The sequence below is a fragment of the Ostrea edulis genome, chromosome 3 (assembly GCF_947568905.1).
Source record: "Ostrea edulis chromosome 3, xbOstEdul1.1, whole genome shotgun sequence".
In the NCBI taxonomy this organism is placed as follows: Eukaryota; Metazoa; Mollusca; class Bivalvia; order Ostreida; family Ostreidae; genus Ostrea; species Ostrea edulis.
In genome coordinates, this window is record NC_079166.1 from 14,472,369 (window position 1) to 14,492,499 (window position 20,131).

The 20,131-nt window shown below is 34.4% G+C and overlaps 1 protein-coding gene across 3 annotated transcripts; it reads left to right on the top strand.

The window, feature by feature from the left end:
* Positions 1-1,573: 1,573 nt before the first annotated feature.
* Positions 1,574-19,865, top strand: LOC130053256 (uncharacterized). 3 transcript variants are annotated; one of them, XM_056160161.1, is made up of 9 exons: positions 1,574-1,715; positions 2,874-3,167; positions 5,816-5,955; positions 8,372-8,591; positions 11,882-11,994; positions 14,862-15,135; positions 16,792-16,911; positions 17,697-17,721; positions 18,457-19,865. In XM_056160161.1, exons 1-9 carry the CDS (start codon positions 1,649-1,651, stop codon positions 18,719-18,721), a joined length of 1,518 nt encoding a protein of 505 aa, XP_056016136.1. In that variant the 5' UTR covers positions 1,574-1,648; the 3' UTR covers positions 18,722-19,865. The 3 variants fall into 3 exon arrangements, with proteins under 3 accessions (XP_056016136.1, XP_056016135.1, XP_056016137.1); XM_056160160.1 differs by having other exon boundaries at positions 1,593-1,715; positions 11,879-11,994; XM_056160162.1 differs by having other exon boundaries at positions 1,593-1,715; positions 16,795-16,911.
* The last annotated feature ends 266 nt before the right edge of the window (positions 19,866-20,131 follow it).

Here is a 20,131-nt window from a genome sequence, read left to right on the forward strand (position 1 = left end):
CATTTTAAATGCAGTTTGTGTTTTTATGATCCTCTTGAATTGACACCAAATGGTGATGGAGACTTCATTACCATCAGCTTTTTAACCTACCGTCATGATCGAGCGGTGTTAGGGCTGTGTTCTTGATGGGGTATACATAAATTAATACGTAGTAAACAGTGTGTAAAGAAAAGCCAAAACAATTGCTATCAAAAAAGTAAAAGTAGTGGAATAGATAGGGATTGGTAGGCCGTAATGTAAGAAGGTATAATGTGGATGATGAAGAGTATAAGAGATAGGATTGGTTTCGGTTAGTCTATTTTTGATAATTGGGATATAGAAGACAGCAAGATACGAATGGTAATTTGTAATGAATAAGAATGACGTATTTCATATTCGTTAACAGATTTGTAACACCGATTGTAGACCAGGAAGTCTCAAAACAATGAGAAATTTTCTGCGTGTGACTCACAATCACTTGATATCTAATGAAAAACTCAAGTGTTCTAGAAATAGCTTTGATACAAAACAACATTATCAATCAACCGGATTTCACGCCCCACGGAAGCTTAATTTTTCCTCGGTCCAACTTTAGCAAATAAAAAGAAACACCAAATGAAATTCAAATATGTCCTTTATATGACATTCATTCTGTAGACAAATATCATGCAATCAACAATAAAGAAACAAAAGGAGACGAGATACAAAAAAACCCATAAAAATCAATCTCATAATTTCTATAAAGAATACGAAAATAAGACATGGACACCTGAAACCACCAGCAGGAGGATCAGATGCCCATGAGCAGTACGCATTTCCCGTGCCGTGACCCTATATCTTGATCTGGGTAATCTGTTGTCCAAATCAGTAAATAAAGAATGGCCTAACAATGGGTATGATTCAGATTCAGATTCTTTATTTTGACACACGCGCCATCGTCCCAATAATGTACCTCAGGTGAGTGTCTTTTTTCGACAAATGAAATGATCCATATGGATAAAATAGCATATAGCGTTATATCATTCCATCCATATAATACTAGCAGAAAAAGGAAAAAACGAAAGAAACTGTACTTTAATATATTTTATTTATAGATTCATATACAAAATATTATGGGTATTAAAAGACCCCATTGGAAATAAGCTTTCGAGTTTTCATGGGTCATCCTTGGTATTTCTGTATGTATGTATGTATGTATATACCGAATAAACATTTATTTTATTTATTATGTATATCATTAATGCATTGTCTTTCAATTCAAACATCAAATCACGGATTATGTCCATTATGGTTTAAATGAATAGCAATTGAAAATAATGGGGTTGCAAAAAAGTTTGACAAGTTTAATAGCGTGTGTGACCGCCATTTGCACCAATGCATTCTTCACACCTACGACGCATTGGGCGAATCAGGCTATGCAGAAATGCCTGGCGAATGTTCCGCCATATGTGCAATAAATAACGACGCAATGCCTGGCGAATGTTCCGCCATATGTGCAATAAATAACGACACAAGCGTCCAACGTAGCAGTAGTACTTTTAAAATGTCATGCATGACCTACATGTACATTCACTTCCTACATGTATGTGTCATATGAAGTGATTAATAGAAACTTTCAGAAATAGATTGTTGATGTTCCTTGTTGTGATTAGTTGGTATTCTGTACACCATGTTCAGTATATCATCCACCGTTGTGATTACTTTCGCATTAATGACCGGCCTATATGGACAATTCCGTAAGTTGGCATATTTTATTACATTGTATCAGGATATGGGGCTCACGGCGGGTGTGACCGGTCAACAGGGGATGCTCACTCCTCCTAGGTACCTGATCCCACCTCTGGCGTGTCCAGGGGTCCGTGTTTGCCCAACTATCTATTTTGTATTGCTTGTAGGAGTTATGATATTGATCACTGTTCGTTGTCTTCACCTTGCATTGTACATGTATGTAAGGCAAGAATCATGATTTTTGGTCTAACAAATTATACTGCATGGCTTTTTTTTTTACTTCAAGAGTGATAATTATGGCTGATATTAGCAGTTTGGTATCATAACGTCAAACTCTTGATAGTTAAGTTAGCACCCAAATGTATATACAATCACATTAAGAATATTTTTCAAGAAAAATCACTCTATATAACAATTGTTTTATGTCAAAGGAACTCATGTTGCACCCGTCAGCTTTGAGATAAATAAACTACAGGTTTTTTTTATACCATTGTTTCACATAAAAGTTTTAACATTACACTGCTTATCACTTTTTATGTTATCACCTACATATGGTGTTTATATATCTCAACTGATTCGATATGCAAGAGCTTGTTCTGGGTATAGTCAGTTTTTAAATCGAGGTAAGCTACTGACAAACAAGTTGATGGTACAGGGATTTCAACAGTCTCGATTGAAGTCAGCATTTCGCAAATTCTATGGTCGTTATAACGATCTAGTTCGTCAATACAACCTCGCATTGGGTCAAATGCTGTCTGACGTTTTTCATACCGATTGTTAAGCCGTTCTTGGCACACTGATTTGACTGCGGATAACTCCGTTTACCTGATGAGGATATGGGGCTCACGGCGGGTGTGACCGGTCAACAGGGGATGCTTACTCCTCCTAGGCACCTGATCCCACCTCTGGTGTGTCCAGGAGTCCGTGTTTGCCCAACTATCTATTTTGTATTGCTTGTAGGAGTTATGAGATTGATCACTGTTCGTTATCTTCACCTTGCATGTTTTGGAATCTCATGCCCGTCAAAATATATTCCACTATAATTAATTGTATACCTAATAGCTAAGAAATCGCCACATACACTTGCGAACAAATCCAGCTTTTCGGTAGTTATAAACTCGTAGAAATACACTATCAAAAATTTATATTTTTCTTCTTTGATTTAGGGATAAATTTCTTGATCCGCAGACCATTCGTTTTCCAAAATGAAGTAATAACATGTAAGGTTCGTTCACGTGGCTCATCGTCCGTCTCTGGAAACATTGTTATTCGTCAAAACTTGACCAACGGAACACAGGTGGATCTAACTACATGTCCAGTGGATAGTGAATTAGACGATTCTACATGTAGTGCAAGACTTGTAAACTTGGAATGCACAGAAACTGTGATACTTACGTGTTCAGTTATAGACTTTCTAAACAATGCAACTCAATCCACAGGGATGCAAATACTATTTGTTGGTAAGTATTTCATACAATATAGATCGTTTTCATCGTCATTCCTTAATGGTTGTTGATCAAATCATATTTCTTCACAAGTATTGTAAATTCAGTGCAGACGATAGTAACAATGTCTCTATCAATTCTTTACTGTATGCATATTTAATTTATCGGTCATTTGAAAGCTGTATTTATTTGTGTTCTTGTTTCTAAAACTCAAAATAAATTCATGTGTGTATATACATGTACAGGCTTGTAGAATCAGAATGAAGACGGGGGCAGGACTCCAACTTTTTGAGATCGACCATTATTTGTTATTTCGTTATTGAAATAAAAGAACAATATATATCGGGCGACTGCCACCCCTTTCCCCCGAACTATTTTAACAGTAGCATTAAATAGGAAAAAAATAAGCTTGGAAGTTATAAATAAAAACTATTTAGCGAACCATGGAAGTATTAAAAGATACAGATGATTTATTGACACCCAAGGGCCTCGGTAGACAGAGTGTAAATAGTAAAACATGTAAAAGTATGCATGATAAATATATTTGTATAAAAGCCTGGACAACAATAGTAGGTACACAGGAACTAGGTTTCAGGAACATTACATGTATATTACATCATGTTTAATAATACATTGTAACTAGAGCCAAGCTCGTTGCTTTGCAACGAGAGGTCTTCCGTCGGAGCTGTGTGACATAAAAACCTTAAACTTGACCATATGTCCTTGGGTCAGGTCCTAATGCAGCCTAGTTAACATGAAAATACAGGAACCGTACATGAGTATGTGTGTGTGGGATCTAACTTTCGCCTTTTTCCCCTCTTGATATGTTATATGTAACACCACCCCGGGGAAAATTATTTGAAATACTTATCCAGTGATTTTACAAAAGACGAATTCAAGTTAGGTTTTTAGAAAGAAAATAATCAACTGTACTGTGACAGGAAGATAAGTATTGTAACGATATAAGTAGTTTGGCTACGCTAGCGATTCTGACTTCTCGTATGTACTTATGAAATAGTTTGAGAATTTAATATATATAATTGAAATGAAGCTATAAAGGTGTACTATATTTTTTTTATCGTTAGGTGTTTAATAAATTTATACTACTCAAGTACATGCGTGTATGATTTTATTCCACGAATCAGTCTTTTGAGGTGCGCGTGTAAGTGGGATTAAATTCTTTCAGCATTTAACTTTTCAGTCCCAATAATGAACAAAAAATTACTATTTAGATTTATGAAATTCATGGCTCAGGACATACAATAAAGGTTTATAGCTGTAACCAATACTTCATCATACAACAAAATTATGATAGCATAATATTCAGACTGAAGAGAATACTAGTAATTCATCGAGTTTGAATTATTTATACATACAAATCAAATAAATTGCTCTCAAATCTTGAATATTTTATTAAACTTTAATATCTATCTGCGTAAATACATGTAGGTATATTATGTACACAGTACGCACAGAAGTCGCGTATGAATTTCACGCCAGGGGCACGTGCCGAAGTAAGTTATACACATATTTTCCCCCTTCACCTACCTAATGATACGGTTACCTGTTTGCGGGTCAAGCATTTTACTCATATATAACACAATACTCGAGCAAAATATTATGTTTATGAGATCAATAAGATGTTGAAGAACAACTTTTCCAGCGAAATCCACATCGAATTAATTTACCGTTTTTGAGTTAAAAAGCGAAAACTTTGAAGATCCCCAGATCCCTAATTGAAGGGGCCAGCCACTTTTTAGGGATATCAAAAGAAAGCTCTTAACATTTTGCACAACTTTTGTTCTACACATCTTAACAAAATATTTTTCGTTTAAAAGATATAAAGGAAAATATGTGTAATTTTTTGCTCCTTTAGGCGTCCTAATTTTTTAACCCTGTCAATCACCATTTCGATGTGCACAACTAGAATGCTCCTACTTTTCATTTTCAATGCATTTTCTGCTCAAGCTTATACAGTCTCGGAGCCTTTGTCTGGAAACCAAAGCCCCTAAAATTTCATTCAAAGAGGAATAACTCGTGAACAGAAGGGACTTCTAAAATGTAGTACATTATTTGAAAATCGTTCTGTAAAGTTTATAAACCCTGAAAATTTGAGTAACATCCATGCAGAAATGAGCGAGATATGAACCTTCAAAGTTAGCGTCTAGGAAAAAGGAAAAAAAAGAATAATAAGAATAATCTTAACCAGCACAATTAGGAGAAGGTCTTCCGTAACTTATCACCTTATAATACCATGACATTCTTAATTATTCCACCTCGAAACAAAAGTTACCATCATAAGAAATCCTCAACTTCCCATATTTATGCAGCAATATTCCATTACAACTGCATATGGTGTTTAAATATATCAACTGATTTGATATGCAAGAGTTTGTTAGATATACAGATATATAAATATTGTAAATCTGGATATTTTTGCGTCGATTTATTTCTGGGAATTGAGTAAAAACCCTATATATTTATTTTTGCGTTTCTTATTTTTGCGAATTTATGTAAAAACATATTAAAAACCGTATGAAACATTATTTTTTAGAAAGTTATTTTTGCGAATCCAACCGACTCGCAAAAACGTTAAAGATTAATCGACAGCAAAAATAACCAGATTTACGGCTGTGTACTCTGTATCTTTGAATACGTTACAGGTACACCATCTGTGGAGTCGATCTACACTCGCTATAAGGGAGTTGATAATTACAATTCTACTCAGACATTTCTTCCTGGAGCTTTGATTGAAGTGATATGCATTGGAAGCGTTTCTATAATGACAGGACGATCCGTTAAGGTATTTCATGTAACTTGTGAAGCTCTGATCTTTAAAAGAATGTTTTATAGACATCTCTTTATCCATTGTCCAAAGAACATGTATATCGTGCAGCTGATATTGTAAGAGAAATGTCATATGCTTCTCAACATTATGTGATCAGAAGACACAAAACGTTTGTATTAAGCTTAATTTGATTTCAATTCATGAAAATATATACAACCTGTCATTAGGCAGAATGTTGTCTGAAATGTTTCATACCAATAGTTAAAGTCGTTTACACACTGATTTTCACTAGTTAAAGTCGTTTACACACTGATTTTCACTACGGATTAATCCGTTTACGTGTTCGGTGAATAGGCCTCGCGATAAGACATTCAGCAAGGATGTTTACATCCCAAGCACCCTATCCTACCTCTGGTGTTTCCAGGTTTCCTTGTGCGCCCTATTCTCAATCCTGCATTAAATTTCATTATCGGACTTATGGGATTAATCGCTATTCATAATCTTGACTTTTTCATAACTACGTCTTAACATTTTGGAGAGAATGCATTATACTGCAGATGATATTTATAAAAAAGAAGAACTTGATACATTGTCAGAATGGGTTAAAAGCATAAGAGGGATATTAAAATCCCGCATTAGACACATGAAAACAAAAGTACGTACCATCTATCCTTCTGTGTTTAGTAAACCAGAAGTGATAAAAGAATTAGATAGGCTACATGAGGAATATGTTTTGGTTCCATCTGACAAAGCTAGTAACAACATTGTCTTTGTTTGTAAGGCTCATTATTACAACTGTATTTTAAACGAACTTGGCATTAATTCTACTTTTGGTAATCATACTTATACTCCAACTGCCCTTTCAAAAGACGAAATTCTTCAAAACCATGCTTCAGTTTTAGACACATTTAATATTCTAGTCAATGGGTCGAATGAATATGAGTTACCGTACCTATACTGGATTCCTAAACTACATAAAAACCCTTACAAACAAAGATACATTACTGGATCCAGTAAGTGCTCTACCAAGCCCCTATCTTTGCTCCTCACGAAAATGTTAACCGCTGTGAAGGAGAAACTTCAAACTTACTGTGCGACTACATATGCCAGAAGTGGTGTTAATCAAATGTGGATTCTAAAAAATTCTAAAGAGCTTTTAGTAAACTTGAAATCACAGAATTTTCCCCAAATCAATGGCATTAAAACCTATGACTTTTCAACATTATACACGACCATTCCTCACGATAAATTAAAGACTAGACTTTTTGACATCATAGACAGTTGCTTCTTCAACAAAAACGGAAAACGGAAATATTCATATCTAGTGACCAGTCATTCAAAAACTTACTTTGTTAAACACCAATCTGATTCCACGCACAAGTACTCTGAAGTTGAAATAAAAAATATGCTAGAGTTCCTCATTGACAATATCTTCGTGGTCTTTAGTGATCAGGTCTTCCAACAGTATGTTGGAATTCCCATGGGCACGAATTGTGCTCCTTTGTTAGCTGACCTGCTTTTATATTCATATGAAGCAGAATTTATTCAAAAACTTCTACGTGAGAAGAAAAAATATCTCGCTGTGACCTTCAATTCGACTTTTAGATATATCGATGACGTTTTGTCTATTAAAAACGATAGCTTTCATTCATATGTCGATTTGATATATCCCTGTGAGCTCGAAATAAAGGACACCACAGAGTCGTCCACTTCTGCTTCATACTTAGATATTTTATTGAAAGTGGATATTAACGACAAACTGACAACTCAACTGTATGACAAACGGGGTGATTTCAGCTTCTCCATCGTCAACTTCCCACATTTATGTAGCAATATTCCATTATCACCTGTATATGGTGTTTATATATCCCAACTGATTCGATATGCAAGAGCTTGTTCTGGGTATAGTCAGTTTTTAAATCGAGGTAAGCTACTGACAAACAAGTTGATGGTACAGGGATTTCAACAGTCTCGATTGAAGTCAGCATTTTGCAAATTCTATGGTCGTTATAACGATCTAGTTCGTCAATACAACCTCGCATTGGGTCAAATGCTGTCTGACGTGTTTCCTAGCGATTGTTAAGCCGTTCTTGGCACACTGATTTTGACTGCGGATCACTCCGTTTACCTGATCAGGATATGGGGCTCACAGCGGGTGTGACCGGTCGACAGGGGATGCTTACTCCTCCTAGGCACCTGATCCCACCTCTGGTGTGTCCAGGGGTCCGTGTTTGCCCAACTATCTATTTTGTATTGCTTGTAGGAGTTATGAGATTGATCACTGTTCGTTATCTTCACCTTGCATACATCCACAAATTACATGATGGAACATAAATCAAGATCTAGGAATTAAAGATAAAGCTCAATAAAAAAAATAATTGTCTTTTGGTCTATGTTTTCAACGCTTATTTTGTTGTTGGGCTTGTTGTAGAATTTAACATTATCCGGAAGGAATGGAATCATTCATTTACAAGACTCTCCAACGGTAAAAGTATTGACAAGCGGGGACAATGAATGCAGCATCCAGCAACAGGTTTCTGTTTTCCTGTACTTGAAGGAAGAGGAGCGTTCGTACTCTGAATTCCGATGTGAAACAGAGCGTATATTCAGGGGAAATCACCGAAAATATATCAGATTAAAAACAGAAAAGGGTATGTAATAATAATAATAATAATAAATGAATAAATAAATAAATAAAATTTATATAGCACCTTGTATAAAACAAATTACTCTAGGGCGCTATACAGCTGTAGAGATAGAATGCAACAATAAAACGCAAATGAAATTAAATGACAGTATGACATAAAATCTTGTATCTGTAAAATTATGAAAATAAAACATTATTATTAAGATCGAAAGCTAAAGTTATTTTTGTAGAGCTCTATGAAAAGTATTTAAAAAGCACTCAAAAATGTTTTAGAACGGTGCGTTAAAAATACAAAGATCAAACACTATGAACAATAAACACACTTAAAATACCAGATTTCTAAAACAAAATGAAAAAAAATAATAATAAAAGCTAAAACACTATTGGCACAAATGTTCTAGGGAAAAAAATAATTACACAGAAAAAAACCCAAAATCACAGATCACAAATTAGAAGCATGACGAAATAGCTGGGTTTTTTTTTAATTTCTTATCTAGATTACTTATTATGACCTTATTATACATGCTAGGTTGATGAGAGACAGCATAGCTGCAAAAAATATTATCTGATATATACAAATGTACAGGTAAAAATTCTAATATCAGAAATCCCGATCACAGTGCCCATTTGGTATTACGAATATCGTAATGAATTTCACGATCGGAACTTCCGACAGCACAACACGCAACATGTGGTCCATCATAAAACTCAACAATTTAATATACATAGGGGGATGTTGCTGCACCATTGAATAAGAATTTTTCCCACACGATTATATTTTTGGTAAAAGGCTGTTATTTTATTTTCTAACGATAGCTTGTTTAAGGCTACACTTATTAGTGATAGAAATTTAAATTATTTTGAAATTAGGACATGGACCTCACTTCTCACATTCAAGAATTTTCTGCATGCAAGGTTTTTCCTTTCAATTGATTTTTATTGTGTGGTATAATAGCAACTAGGTTAACATCCATGTATGTACATGTAATAACACTTCTTCAAAATAAATCAATTTGATTTGAACCTAGTTTTTGCTGTTGTACAACCAACTATAGGACAATTCTGTTGAAAGAAGAAAATGGAAATCATCAAGTCAAATAGCCCCAAACGTTTAGATTGTAGGATTATAAATGATGTGCTTATGTCTACCTGTAACTTTGATTGAATTTTTAGAAATGTAAATCAATATGCACTGTATTTCATTCATTGCAAAAAGCATATAATCAGTATTTTCTCCGTTTTAATGGTTTTGATTTTGACAAAGGACGTGTACGGGCTTGAAACTGTGAATCTCTATAAAATGTAAGCTATAGTTTGAAATGTTTTGCTCATTATTTTGTATTTGACCTATATTTGACCTGTCTCCATGTTTTGTGGGAAACATTTTAATTAGAAAGCCATTTATTTCTACAGCGGAAATAACACGGAAAGATTACTGTGTTCTTGTTATTGTAGCATGATATACAAACAAATGTGTTCCGGCCTGGATTTATAAACAAAACATCGGGCTTGGTTTTTTCGAAAAATCTCAAACTTAAGTTTTAGTTTTCTTTGATTTGAGCAGTCAAAATTTTAGCAAAATCTCAAACTTAAATTGAAGTCTGTTTTGAGAAATCCGGGTCTGGAGTCGGAATTTGTATTGGTAGAAAGTGTATAACTTATAATCAATGAAAGGTGAAGATAACGAACAGTGATCAATCTCATAACTCCTATAAGCAATACAAAATAGATAGTTGGGCAAACCTGGACCCCTGGACACACCAGAGTTGGGATCAGGTGCCTAGGAGGAGTAAGCATCCCATGTTGACCGGTCACACCCACCTTGAGCCCTATATCCTAAATGGAGTAATCCGTAGTAAAAATCATTGTGCCAAGAACGGCTTAACAATCGCTATGAAACACGTCAGACAGCATTTGACCCAATGATAGGTTGTATTGACGAACTAGATCGTTAAAACGACCATAGAATTTGCAAAATGCTGACTTCAATCGTGACTGTTGAAGCCCCTGTACCATCAACTTGTTTGTCAGTTGCTTGCCTCGATATAAAAACTGACTATACGCAGAACTAGCTCTTGCGTATTGAATCAGTTGAGAGAGATAGACACCATATGCAGGTGATGATGGAATATTGCTACATAAATATGGGAAATTGACGATGGAGAAGCTGAAATCATCCTGTTTGTCATACAGCTGAGTTGTCAGTTTGCCGTTAATGTATGCTTTCAGTAAAATATCTAAGTATGAAGCAGAAGTGGATGACTTTGTGGTGTCTTTTATTTCGAATTGACGGGGATATATGGAATCGATATATGAATGAAAGTTATCTTTGTTAATAGACAAAGTTCAATGCTCTGTATTCCTAAGGTTATGTCCAATTAATTACTACATGTACATATATAGCATTAACATTTAAAAGATATAATGCAAGCATGCAGGTTATACATGTACGTCTTGTGCGGGATCTGATTACGCTTTTTTTCCCCGGTAATAAATATGACAAGATATTGTATTCACTATATAAATCTCACTAAAACGTAAGAAATGGACGTCTAGTTTATCATTAATTTTACGTCTCATTTTCTGTAATAGATATGATATGGACTAGTTGGTCATTCACATGCCCAACAAAGCAGAAGGTGATTCGTTATATCTGTATTTGAAATAAATAGGAAAATATAAAAGCAAAATATCAAAAATACTGCCTGATAGAAATTGTAAAAATTCACGAAACGGCTTTCACGGAACCGTGGACAGTTTGCATGACATATTTAATGGTTTGCACGGAGCGATGAATGCTTTGGGAGTATAGTAGTACGTTTCACGGAGCGATGAATGCTTTGGGAGTATAGTAGTACGTTTCACGGAGCGATGAATGCTTTGGGAGTATAGTAGTACGTTTCACGGAGCGATGAATGCTTTAGGAGTATAATAGTACGCCTCACGGAGCGATGAATGCTTTGGGAGTATAGTAGTACGCTTCACGGAGCGATGAATGCTTTGGGAGTATAGTAGTACGCTTCACGGAGCGATGAATGCTTTGGGAGTATAGTAGTACGTTTCACGGAGCGATGAATGCTTTGGGAGTATAGTAGTACGCTTCACGGAGCGATGAATGCTTTGGGAGTATAGTAGTACGTTTCACGGAGCGATGAATGCTTTGGGAGTATAGTAGTATGCTTCACGGAGCGATGAATGCTTTAGAAGTATAGTAGTACGCTTTAGTATGTCTAGATGTTGATGACTGGTAGATATGTTTCTAGTTTATTTATCTTTTTTAACTAATTAAAGCAGAAAGCTATATCCATGGTCCAGAGACTGTCACAACCGATGAGTCAGAAGATAGAGTACTCCTTTCCATGACTTGTGATGCAATGACTAATCTAGACAATTCAACAGATGTTGCGGTAAATATCATACGGCATTGTTAATTGTTCTCTACTGTAGTTTTCTGTTTTACGAAAAGGACGCCAACATTTTTATTGCGATATTAATTGCTATGAATGTTGAAATGGATTACAAATAATTTTTGCACATCAAAATCAACCACCACACTGTTTATTTTTATTTCTTGGTTATGTTTTGGAAACTTTTTTTCTGTGTTTCTGTGTGTGTCTTTCGTACTCCGACTGAAGTTTTAATTGTTTGTTAACTTGTATCTGTACGGTATAACTTACATCTACAATGAATGAGGTAACATTTTATCAGTAAGTTACCAAGGTTTGAGTTTTCAAGAAAAGAGAAAAAATTCTGTAAAAACAATATTCATTTAACAAGCTCGTTACTGGATGAGGAAGGGAATATAATGACTTATGCTCAATTCAAAATATTATAACATTAAACTTTCTTGGAGTAACACAAGCAGTAAAGAAAATGATGAGATATCTTAATAATGATCGACTGATTAAAGAAGAAGAACCGATTGTTCCCTTACACATTATAACCTGACTAGGCAATAAAACCAACAATAGAAAAATTTACAGATTATTGAATTCTAGCAAAGATAAACCAACTGAACAAAAAATGGGATAAACAATTTGAAATGCAAGGTGAAGATAACGAACAGTGATCAATCTGATAACAATATCAAGAATGGAGAGCAATTCATAAGGATGTTTTTTATGAAAACGAAATATAGTAAATTACATTGGTTACAATATGAAAGGTGAAGATAACGAACAGTGATCAATCTCATAACTCCTACAAGCAATACAAAATAGATAGTTGGGCAAACACGGACCCCTGGACACACCAGAGGTGGGATCAGGTGCCTAGTAGGAGTAAGGATCCCCTGTCGACCGGTCACACCCGCCGTGAGCCCTATATCCTGATCAGGTAAACGAAGGTATCCGTAGTCAAAATCAGTGTGCCAAGAACGGCCTAACGATCGGTATGAAACACATATATCGAGTGAATCATATAATTTTAATTACAAATACCTTTTTTGAAAATTATTGAGAAATCAGACAACGATCTATGCACTTTTGTTTAGAGGAGAGAGAATCATTGGAACACATTATGTATGATTGTGAAAAAGTCAGTATTTATTAAAGAAATGTGCAACGTTGGTCTAATGAAATATTTTCATTTAATATCATAACTGATAAAAAAAAACTTTTATCCTTGGATGTTAAAAACTGAAATGGTAAACTTTCTAAATTACCATTTGAAACATTGTATAGACTTCTTCAAATGTAAAGACAATTGTCATTGAATAAAGTTAAAGCCATCTGGACTAATGTATAAAAAGTAGAAAAATAAATTACAAAGAAAAATATTTGTACAGATCAGTTTGAAAAGAAGTGGAAATTATTTGAAACATTAATTCAAATATAACGTAAACTATGTTGCAACAAAATATGCTAAAATGTTTCCTTTTAGTATTATATGTATTTGTTAGAAACAAATTCTTAAGAAGTGAGGTAAATGATCAAAATTTGTATAAAGAAGTATTTTTGGATACCAACCTAGGCATTACTACATACATCAGATTGTTGATTATTATAGCATGATATTTCTGAACTCAGCCAGAGTATATTGTCAATTTTTTCTACTTTCTTTACTTCTAGCCTTTGTTTAGCATGAAAGTTTGTCCGTGTGAATATGTGAGTAAAAGAACTGGAATTCTTAAAACCCTGTACCTCCTGGTCAGGTTGGGTTGCAAGGGCTATGTAAAAACCTGACTATATACATGAATACATGTTATTGTATACAAAAAAGGAAATGGATTACAAATTGCAATGAGAAATTGGCGACTACATACATGTATCTATAGGTTACACGAAGAAGAAAATATCCATATTGATCAGATGCCCGAAAAACCAAAAAGTCCAATTTTTTGTATCTGATGTCAAAAGAATCCAACATGCTAACAAGCAACAACATAAACAAATACAATGGTTACGATAGTTTTGACATCAAGCTAATGTTTCCCCATAAATGATTAGTTGATTGATTGTATATTGTTTAACGTCCCTCTTGAGAATTTGTCATTTATATGAAGAAGTTCCCAAAATGAAATACATTTTTTGTACATTTAGTACAATGTCGCAGTCAAAACAATGTTTCTTTGGTATCTTTATAGCTTTTTTTCTAATTTCATGATGACTGGTTATTTTAAGAAGATGAAGAAATTTCAAAGCTTATGATACAACTATGTATACCAGTAAATATGAACACAATTCATGAACAATAGATCATATATCTCGTTCGTTTCGTTTGCTCCATATCGTACAACGTTAAAAATGGTCAACAGAGAAGATCGAATGCGATTTTGTCGAAACGCGTATGAGCAACAATCGTCTTTTGATGTGCAATCAGGACTGTGACATTTGCAATTATTCATTTAAAAGAAAATGATATAGTCGATATGGTCGACAAATCTGACAAATTCCTTGATGTATGTTGTATAAGCTAGATATATCTGTCATGAAACTAGCTCTAATGATCTTTTAAATAATGTAAAAAAAAAATTGAAATCAATATAAGGAAAAGCTTCTCTTCTTTATTCTTACACGTGCAACAGAACATAAATGTTAATCTTCTTAGCGAAGGTACAGATACATATAACAAGTGGCATTCCCACGAGGCTCTAATCTAGATTTAAATATATGTAATTTACAAAATAGAATAAAATCGTCACACAGAACCATGGAAAAAACAAAATTAGTAAATACAGGTTTAAAACTTGCATTTGGAAATTGGTAAACTACACAAGTCATGGTAATATGAAAAATTATCGTTTGACTGTCCTATTAATCAAGACATGTTTCAGGATATACGATGGTGCATCAGAAAAGAAAATGACACACGATATGTCAGCCTCCCTCTTCAAGAGAGACCGAATGGTGAGGCTTTCAACACATCATTAGGCAGGAAGCTGACGAGTGTCGTTCTCTATCAATTGCTGAAAAGTGATAGAAATGTAGAAATTATCTGCGAAACAAACTATTCCGAAACATGTGGATCTGGAGCTCTTCGCGGTTCTGCTGTCTTTAATGAAGACCCGATGGAAAAGATGACAAACACTAGTTTTAATTCGATCACATGTAAGTATTCTACAAAAGTACATCTCACCTGAGTGGAGTTGAAATGATTGAGGTTATTTCTATATACTTTTTAGAGGAAATTTCTTTTGCTAAATATATGGAGATAACAAACTTTAGCCAGGTAAAACTAACCTTTTAAAAAAAGTCAAAGAGCATTTAGAAATTTGAGAACATAAAACCTCTCCCAAATCAGCAACATAAATACCTACGTAGTCTAGCCTTTGTGATCAGATCTTCCAACAGTCTGTTGGAATTCCCATTGTGGTCCAATTTTGACCTGTTAGTTTATTTATACGAGGCATTAATTATCAAAAAGCTTCTGCATGGGAAAAAATAAATCTCTTGCCACGACCTTCAACTCGACATTTAAACATATCGACTACATTTTATATACTAACTATACTCATTTCATTTATAGGTCGATTCGATATATTCCAGTGAACAAGAAATAATAGATACTACAGAGGCCTACACTATGCTTCATACTTAGATATTTTATTAAAATAAATGAAAAAATAAACAACAACTTTATGACTTACGGGGAGACTTCATCTTCTCCATATTCAACAGATAGTGTTTATGTCTCTCATCAAGAAATTCCCTGCGTGTGATCAGATTTTAAATTGAGGCTGGCAACTGACAAACAAGTTATACCACTGGGGTTTCAATAGTCTCGCCTAATGCCAGGATTTGTATAAATTATATGGCCGTTATAATGATTTAAAATACAGTCTGCCATTAGATCAAATGCTCTCTGACGTATTTCAGTCCCATTGTTCGGCTCTGCTTTCCATATCAATCTTGACTGCGGATTACTCCGTTTAAATAGGGTAAACGGCGGGTGTCACCAGTGAAATAGGGTAAACGGCGGGTGTCACCAGTGAACAAGGGATTCTTTCTCCTCCTTCGCACCTGATTCCACCTCTGGTGCGTCTAGGGGTCCGTGGTTACTCTACTCTTAATTTTGTATTCTTTAAGGGAATTATGAGATTAGGCGTTGTTCCTTGTGTTGAATTTTTCATGTAATGAAAGTAATGACACTTTTACTCTACAAAACTGTAGCATCAAAATATTGCTCTCTCAAAGAATTTAACACAGTGAAAGGTGAAGGTAACGAACAGTGATCAATCTCATAACTCCTATAAATAATGCAAAATAGATAGTCGGGAAAACACGGACCCCTGGAAACACCAGAGGTGGAATCAGGTGCCTAGGAGGAGTAAGGATCCCCTGTCGACCGGTCACAACTGCCGTGAGCCCTATATCTTGATCAGGTAAACGGAGTTATCCGTAGTCAAAAACAATGTGCCACGAACCGCCTAACAATCGGTATGAAACACGTCAGATAGTAAATCAAAGATTTTTGAAGCTTTTGAAATCAGAGTTTTTATTTGTTTGTTTTGTTTACTTTAAAACCTTAAATTTTCTTTGCTGATTTTGATTCAATAAATGATTACATTTTACCACATCAAATCAACGTTTCAAACATTTTAGTTCAGTAACTCTTGAGTGTGTCTTAGTAGGACTGGACCGATTATGAAGTGACCATTATCAATACTGTTTATTAAGCAACGTTGATTAAGTGAAGTATTTTTAAGTAGGCGTAATTGAAGAAATGAGTGAAAATTTACTTTGCTTTTTATGATTTGATTTTAGCAGCTGCTGCAGACGTTGTATGTGATGTTTCTTATGTGTATGTTGCGACAGCTATGATGGTTGTTGGTGTAGCCAGTCTCATAGCGGGTGTTATTGCCTGTTGTAAGGTAAAACAAAGAGGTAAGTACTTTGTATCAAATTTTAAAAAAACACAAACAACAACAACATAAGATGCGGTAGAAAAATCTAAGACTATGAGAAATAGCTGTATGCAAGATCTCTATCTGAATATGTATATATCTGTCTATCTATCTATCTGTCTATCTATCTATCTATCTATCTATCTATCTATCTATCTATCTATCTATCTATCTATATATATATATATATATATATATATATATATATATCTCCCTCTGATGTTTTTAAAGGAAAAAGAATTTCTACAACACCGCCTATATCATAGCGGCGTTGTTCCTGGCATATTTTTGTATCTACTATTAGGGAATCAATAGCTGCAGCATTGATTTACACTTATCGGTAGCGGCAGTATTTTACCGAGTACTTATCAGTAAATATCAACATCTCCCAGTATCAACAGAAATTAATATCATTACTACCAACTGTAGAAATATATGTTATTGGCAGAAGTTATCAGTACCAAAAATACGCAATATCGGTGATTATCAAAATTAAATGACATCCCCAATACTTCGTTTCATCCAGTGCTGGACGTAAAGAACCGTGCCATTTTATATATAATTAAAACCTATATTCAAAATTAATGTAATGTCCTTGTAAATAAGATGTGATAATTCCATTATTGATCATGTTTTAACTACATATTACAACAAGTATTCAAATCGCGATAAAGATGTACATTACATTTCCGATGCTTTGCATTGTAAATACTTGAAATGAATTGTATACCACATATGCCTCAACTAGATATGGTTTATTTTCAGTAAAAAGTGACAACAGTTCTTCAACGTAAGTAGCAGTACATGAAATGTCAATATCAGAAATATGTCATCATTAATGCATACAGAAAGGTGTATATTTACATAATGTCTGTCCAAAAGACCCCGGCGGAAATAGTGTGACGTAATGCATACTAAATTCTTTATATATCGTTATGTTCCTCACCACGGTCTTAAATCAATGTTTATTTTTACTTGCAACTTTAATGATCAAAGTTACGTTGCCTACTTTCAAGAGATGACAACACTTCTATCGGAAAACTTACACTAAACTAGTTTGATATCATTCGATATTTGGAAAAATTTAATAAAGGATATATATATATATATATATATATATATATATATATATATACATTGGTACCAAAATTCAAGTTTTACATTATGACCCCTGGGTCTCTACAGCCTAGTAGCTAAGTACTTCGTTACTAGCTTGAAAATATTTAATTGCTGTTGTAAAATTTAGAATTAAGGATTATTTCCCTCACGCATAGCTCTTATCTTTGAACGAATTTGACTCCACTTATTTGGCACACTGTTTTTGCCTATAATATCTCTAAAACGTTATTGTTATTTCGGATTGCAAACATTTCGGTTGAACATCACTGAAGAGACATAAACATTGTTGAAATGCGCATCTGGTGCATCAAAATTGGTACCGTATAAGTTTTACATACATTATAGATATGAAAAGATCTTATATATATGTAAATGTACAAATCGAAAAAAAACGTTTTCCTTTTAGGTTGGACGTGTTGTCTGCAAAGAGATATGACGTACAGATGACTCCCACTGCAATGAGAAATTTAGAAGGACAGGGTAAACAACAGGAGCAGTTCTATGAAAACAGATTGGTGGAAACCAAACAAGGATCAAAACAAGTGTGTGAACTTAATGAAACATACATTGATGCAGCTGGAGAAATGTATGAGGCGTTGAACGAGAATGTCCAGGAACCACATATCTATGAAGGAAAAAGTGGTTCAGGAGAACTCTACGAAGTTGTTTAAATGTTTGAAAAGATGCGCATTATCGTGCTTTGGTGTGCTGACTTTTTTTCCATCTTGCCTACCAAATGTGTAACGCTTGTAATGGATTCAGTAGATAGAAATACGAATCATATTCAGAATCATCCATATAGCTGTAGGTTTTATAATGTAGATTTGTTTATCTGTTCATCAACGACATGTTTATGAAACATGAACCATACAAATATTATTTTATGCAATATTTAACTAAACAAAAACCGCCATCGCCAGGACTTTCACATATGTAGATCTTTTTCAATATTACCTATCTTTTTATTCTGAAAATAATGACTTTATTTCAATGTTTAAATTTTTCGCGTTTTTTAAGAGTATGCAAATACTTCTGTCATACTATCAGCTGTAATGTGCACTTGTTTTGGGTCAACTTTTAAGACCGTACTTGACACGATGGCTACCTAAAACCTATTGATGTTTGATGATCCAATCACACAATTGTACCCTTTATCATGCGAAAAAAATCGTTTGCGGACCATTTCTATCAACTCATGCATATATTGAATTAAAGATTTCGAAAGCTGATTAGCATCAATGAGTTCATTTTCTCTTGTAAAATATATAGAGTTTATATCATTTTCATTCATGGCAAGCGTAGAAAAATGTTTTGAAAGAAGCATAAAATACCGGACTATTTTGGGAGTAGTTTTGCCACGTGTCCCTTTTGATTGATCGACATCCCTGCCTACTCTCCGAAACAAAACGTGTATCATTTAATGATAAAGTTACTAAGTTGCTGGTATATTTTCTGGATAATAAACGTACAGCACTTTCTCGATTTATTGACCCGTTATAATGCCCGAAAATCCTCAAGAACAGATTTCTCCCCAATGTCAACACCCCGTTATGATGCCAACCCCACATAATGCCATATACCACTGATTCTCCGAAACGAATTTTAAAATTTAATAGGGATTACCCTCAATAATAATGTCAATTACTTGCCCCCCGTCGACAATCACACCCGTACTTTCAGAGTAGTGCATTGAAGTGTGAAAGGCTGTACAAGGTTTTTGGGTGGTCAGCCTAATTACAAATAATTGTTGAATTAAAGTCAGTATTATCGAATTGTTTATATAGAATGTAGTCCAAATAAATTTAGGTAATTGAATTTCTTTTGACTACTCATTGAATTGTCAGTAAAGTTGAATTCGTTATATTGCCATCCCCGCTTCATTGCCCAAATTCATTTTCAACATAAGTTGACAATATTATCGACGAAGCACTCTACACATTTGATATGGATTACACAGATACAAAGGTGGTTTTAAAACCTCATAAGCTGCTAATTGTGAAGACAAACTGATTAACCCGACTGCTCCCACCCACAGTCTTCATTTAAAGTTATATTGCTTCTACCATGCATTGACCTATTTT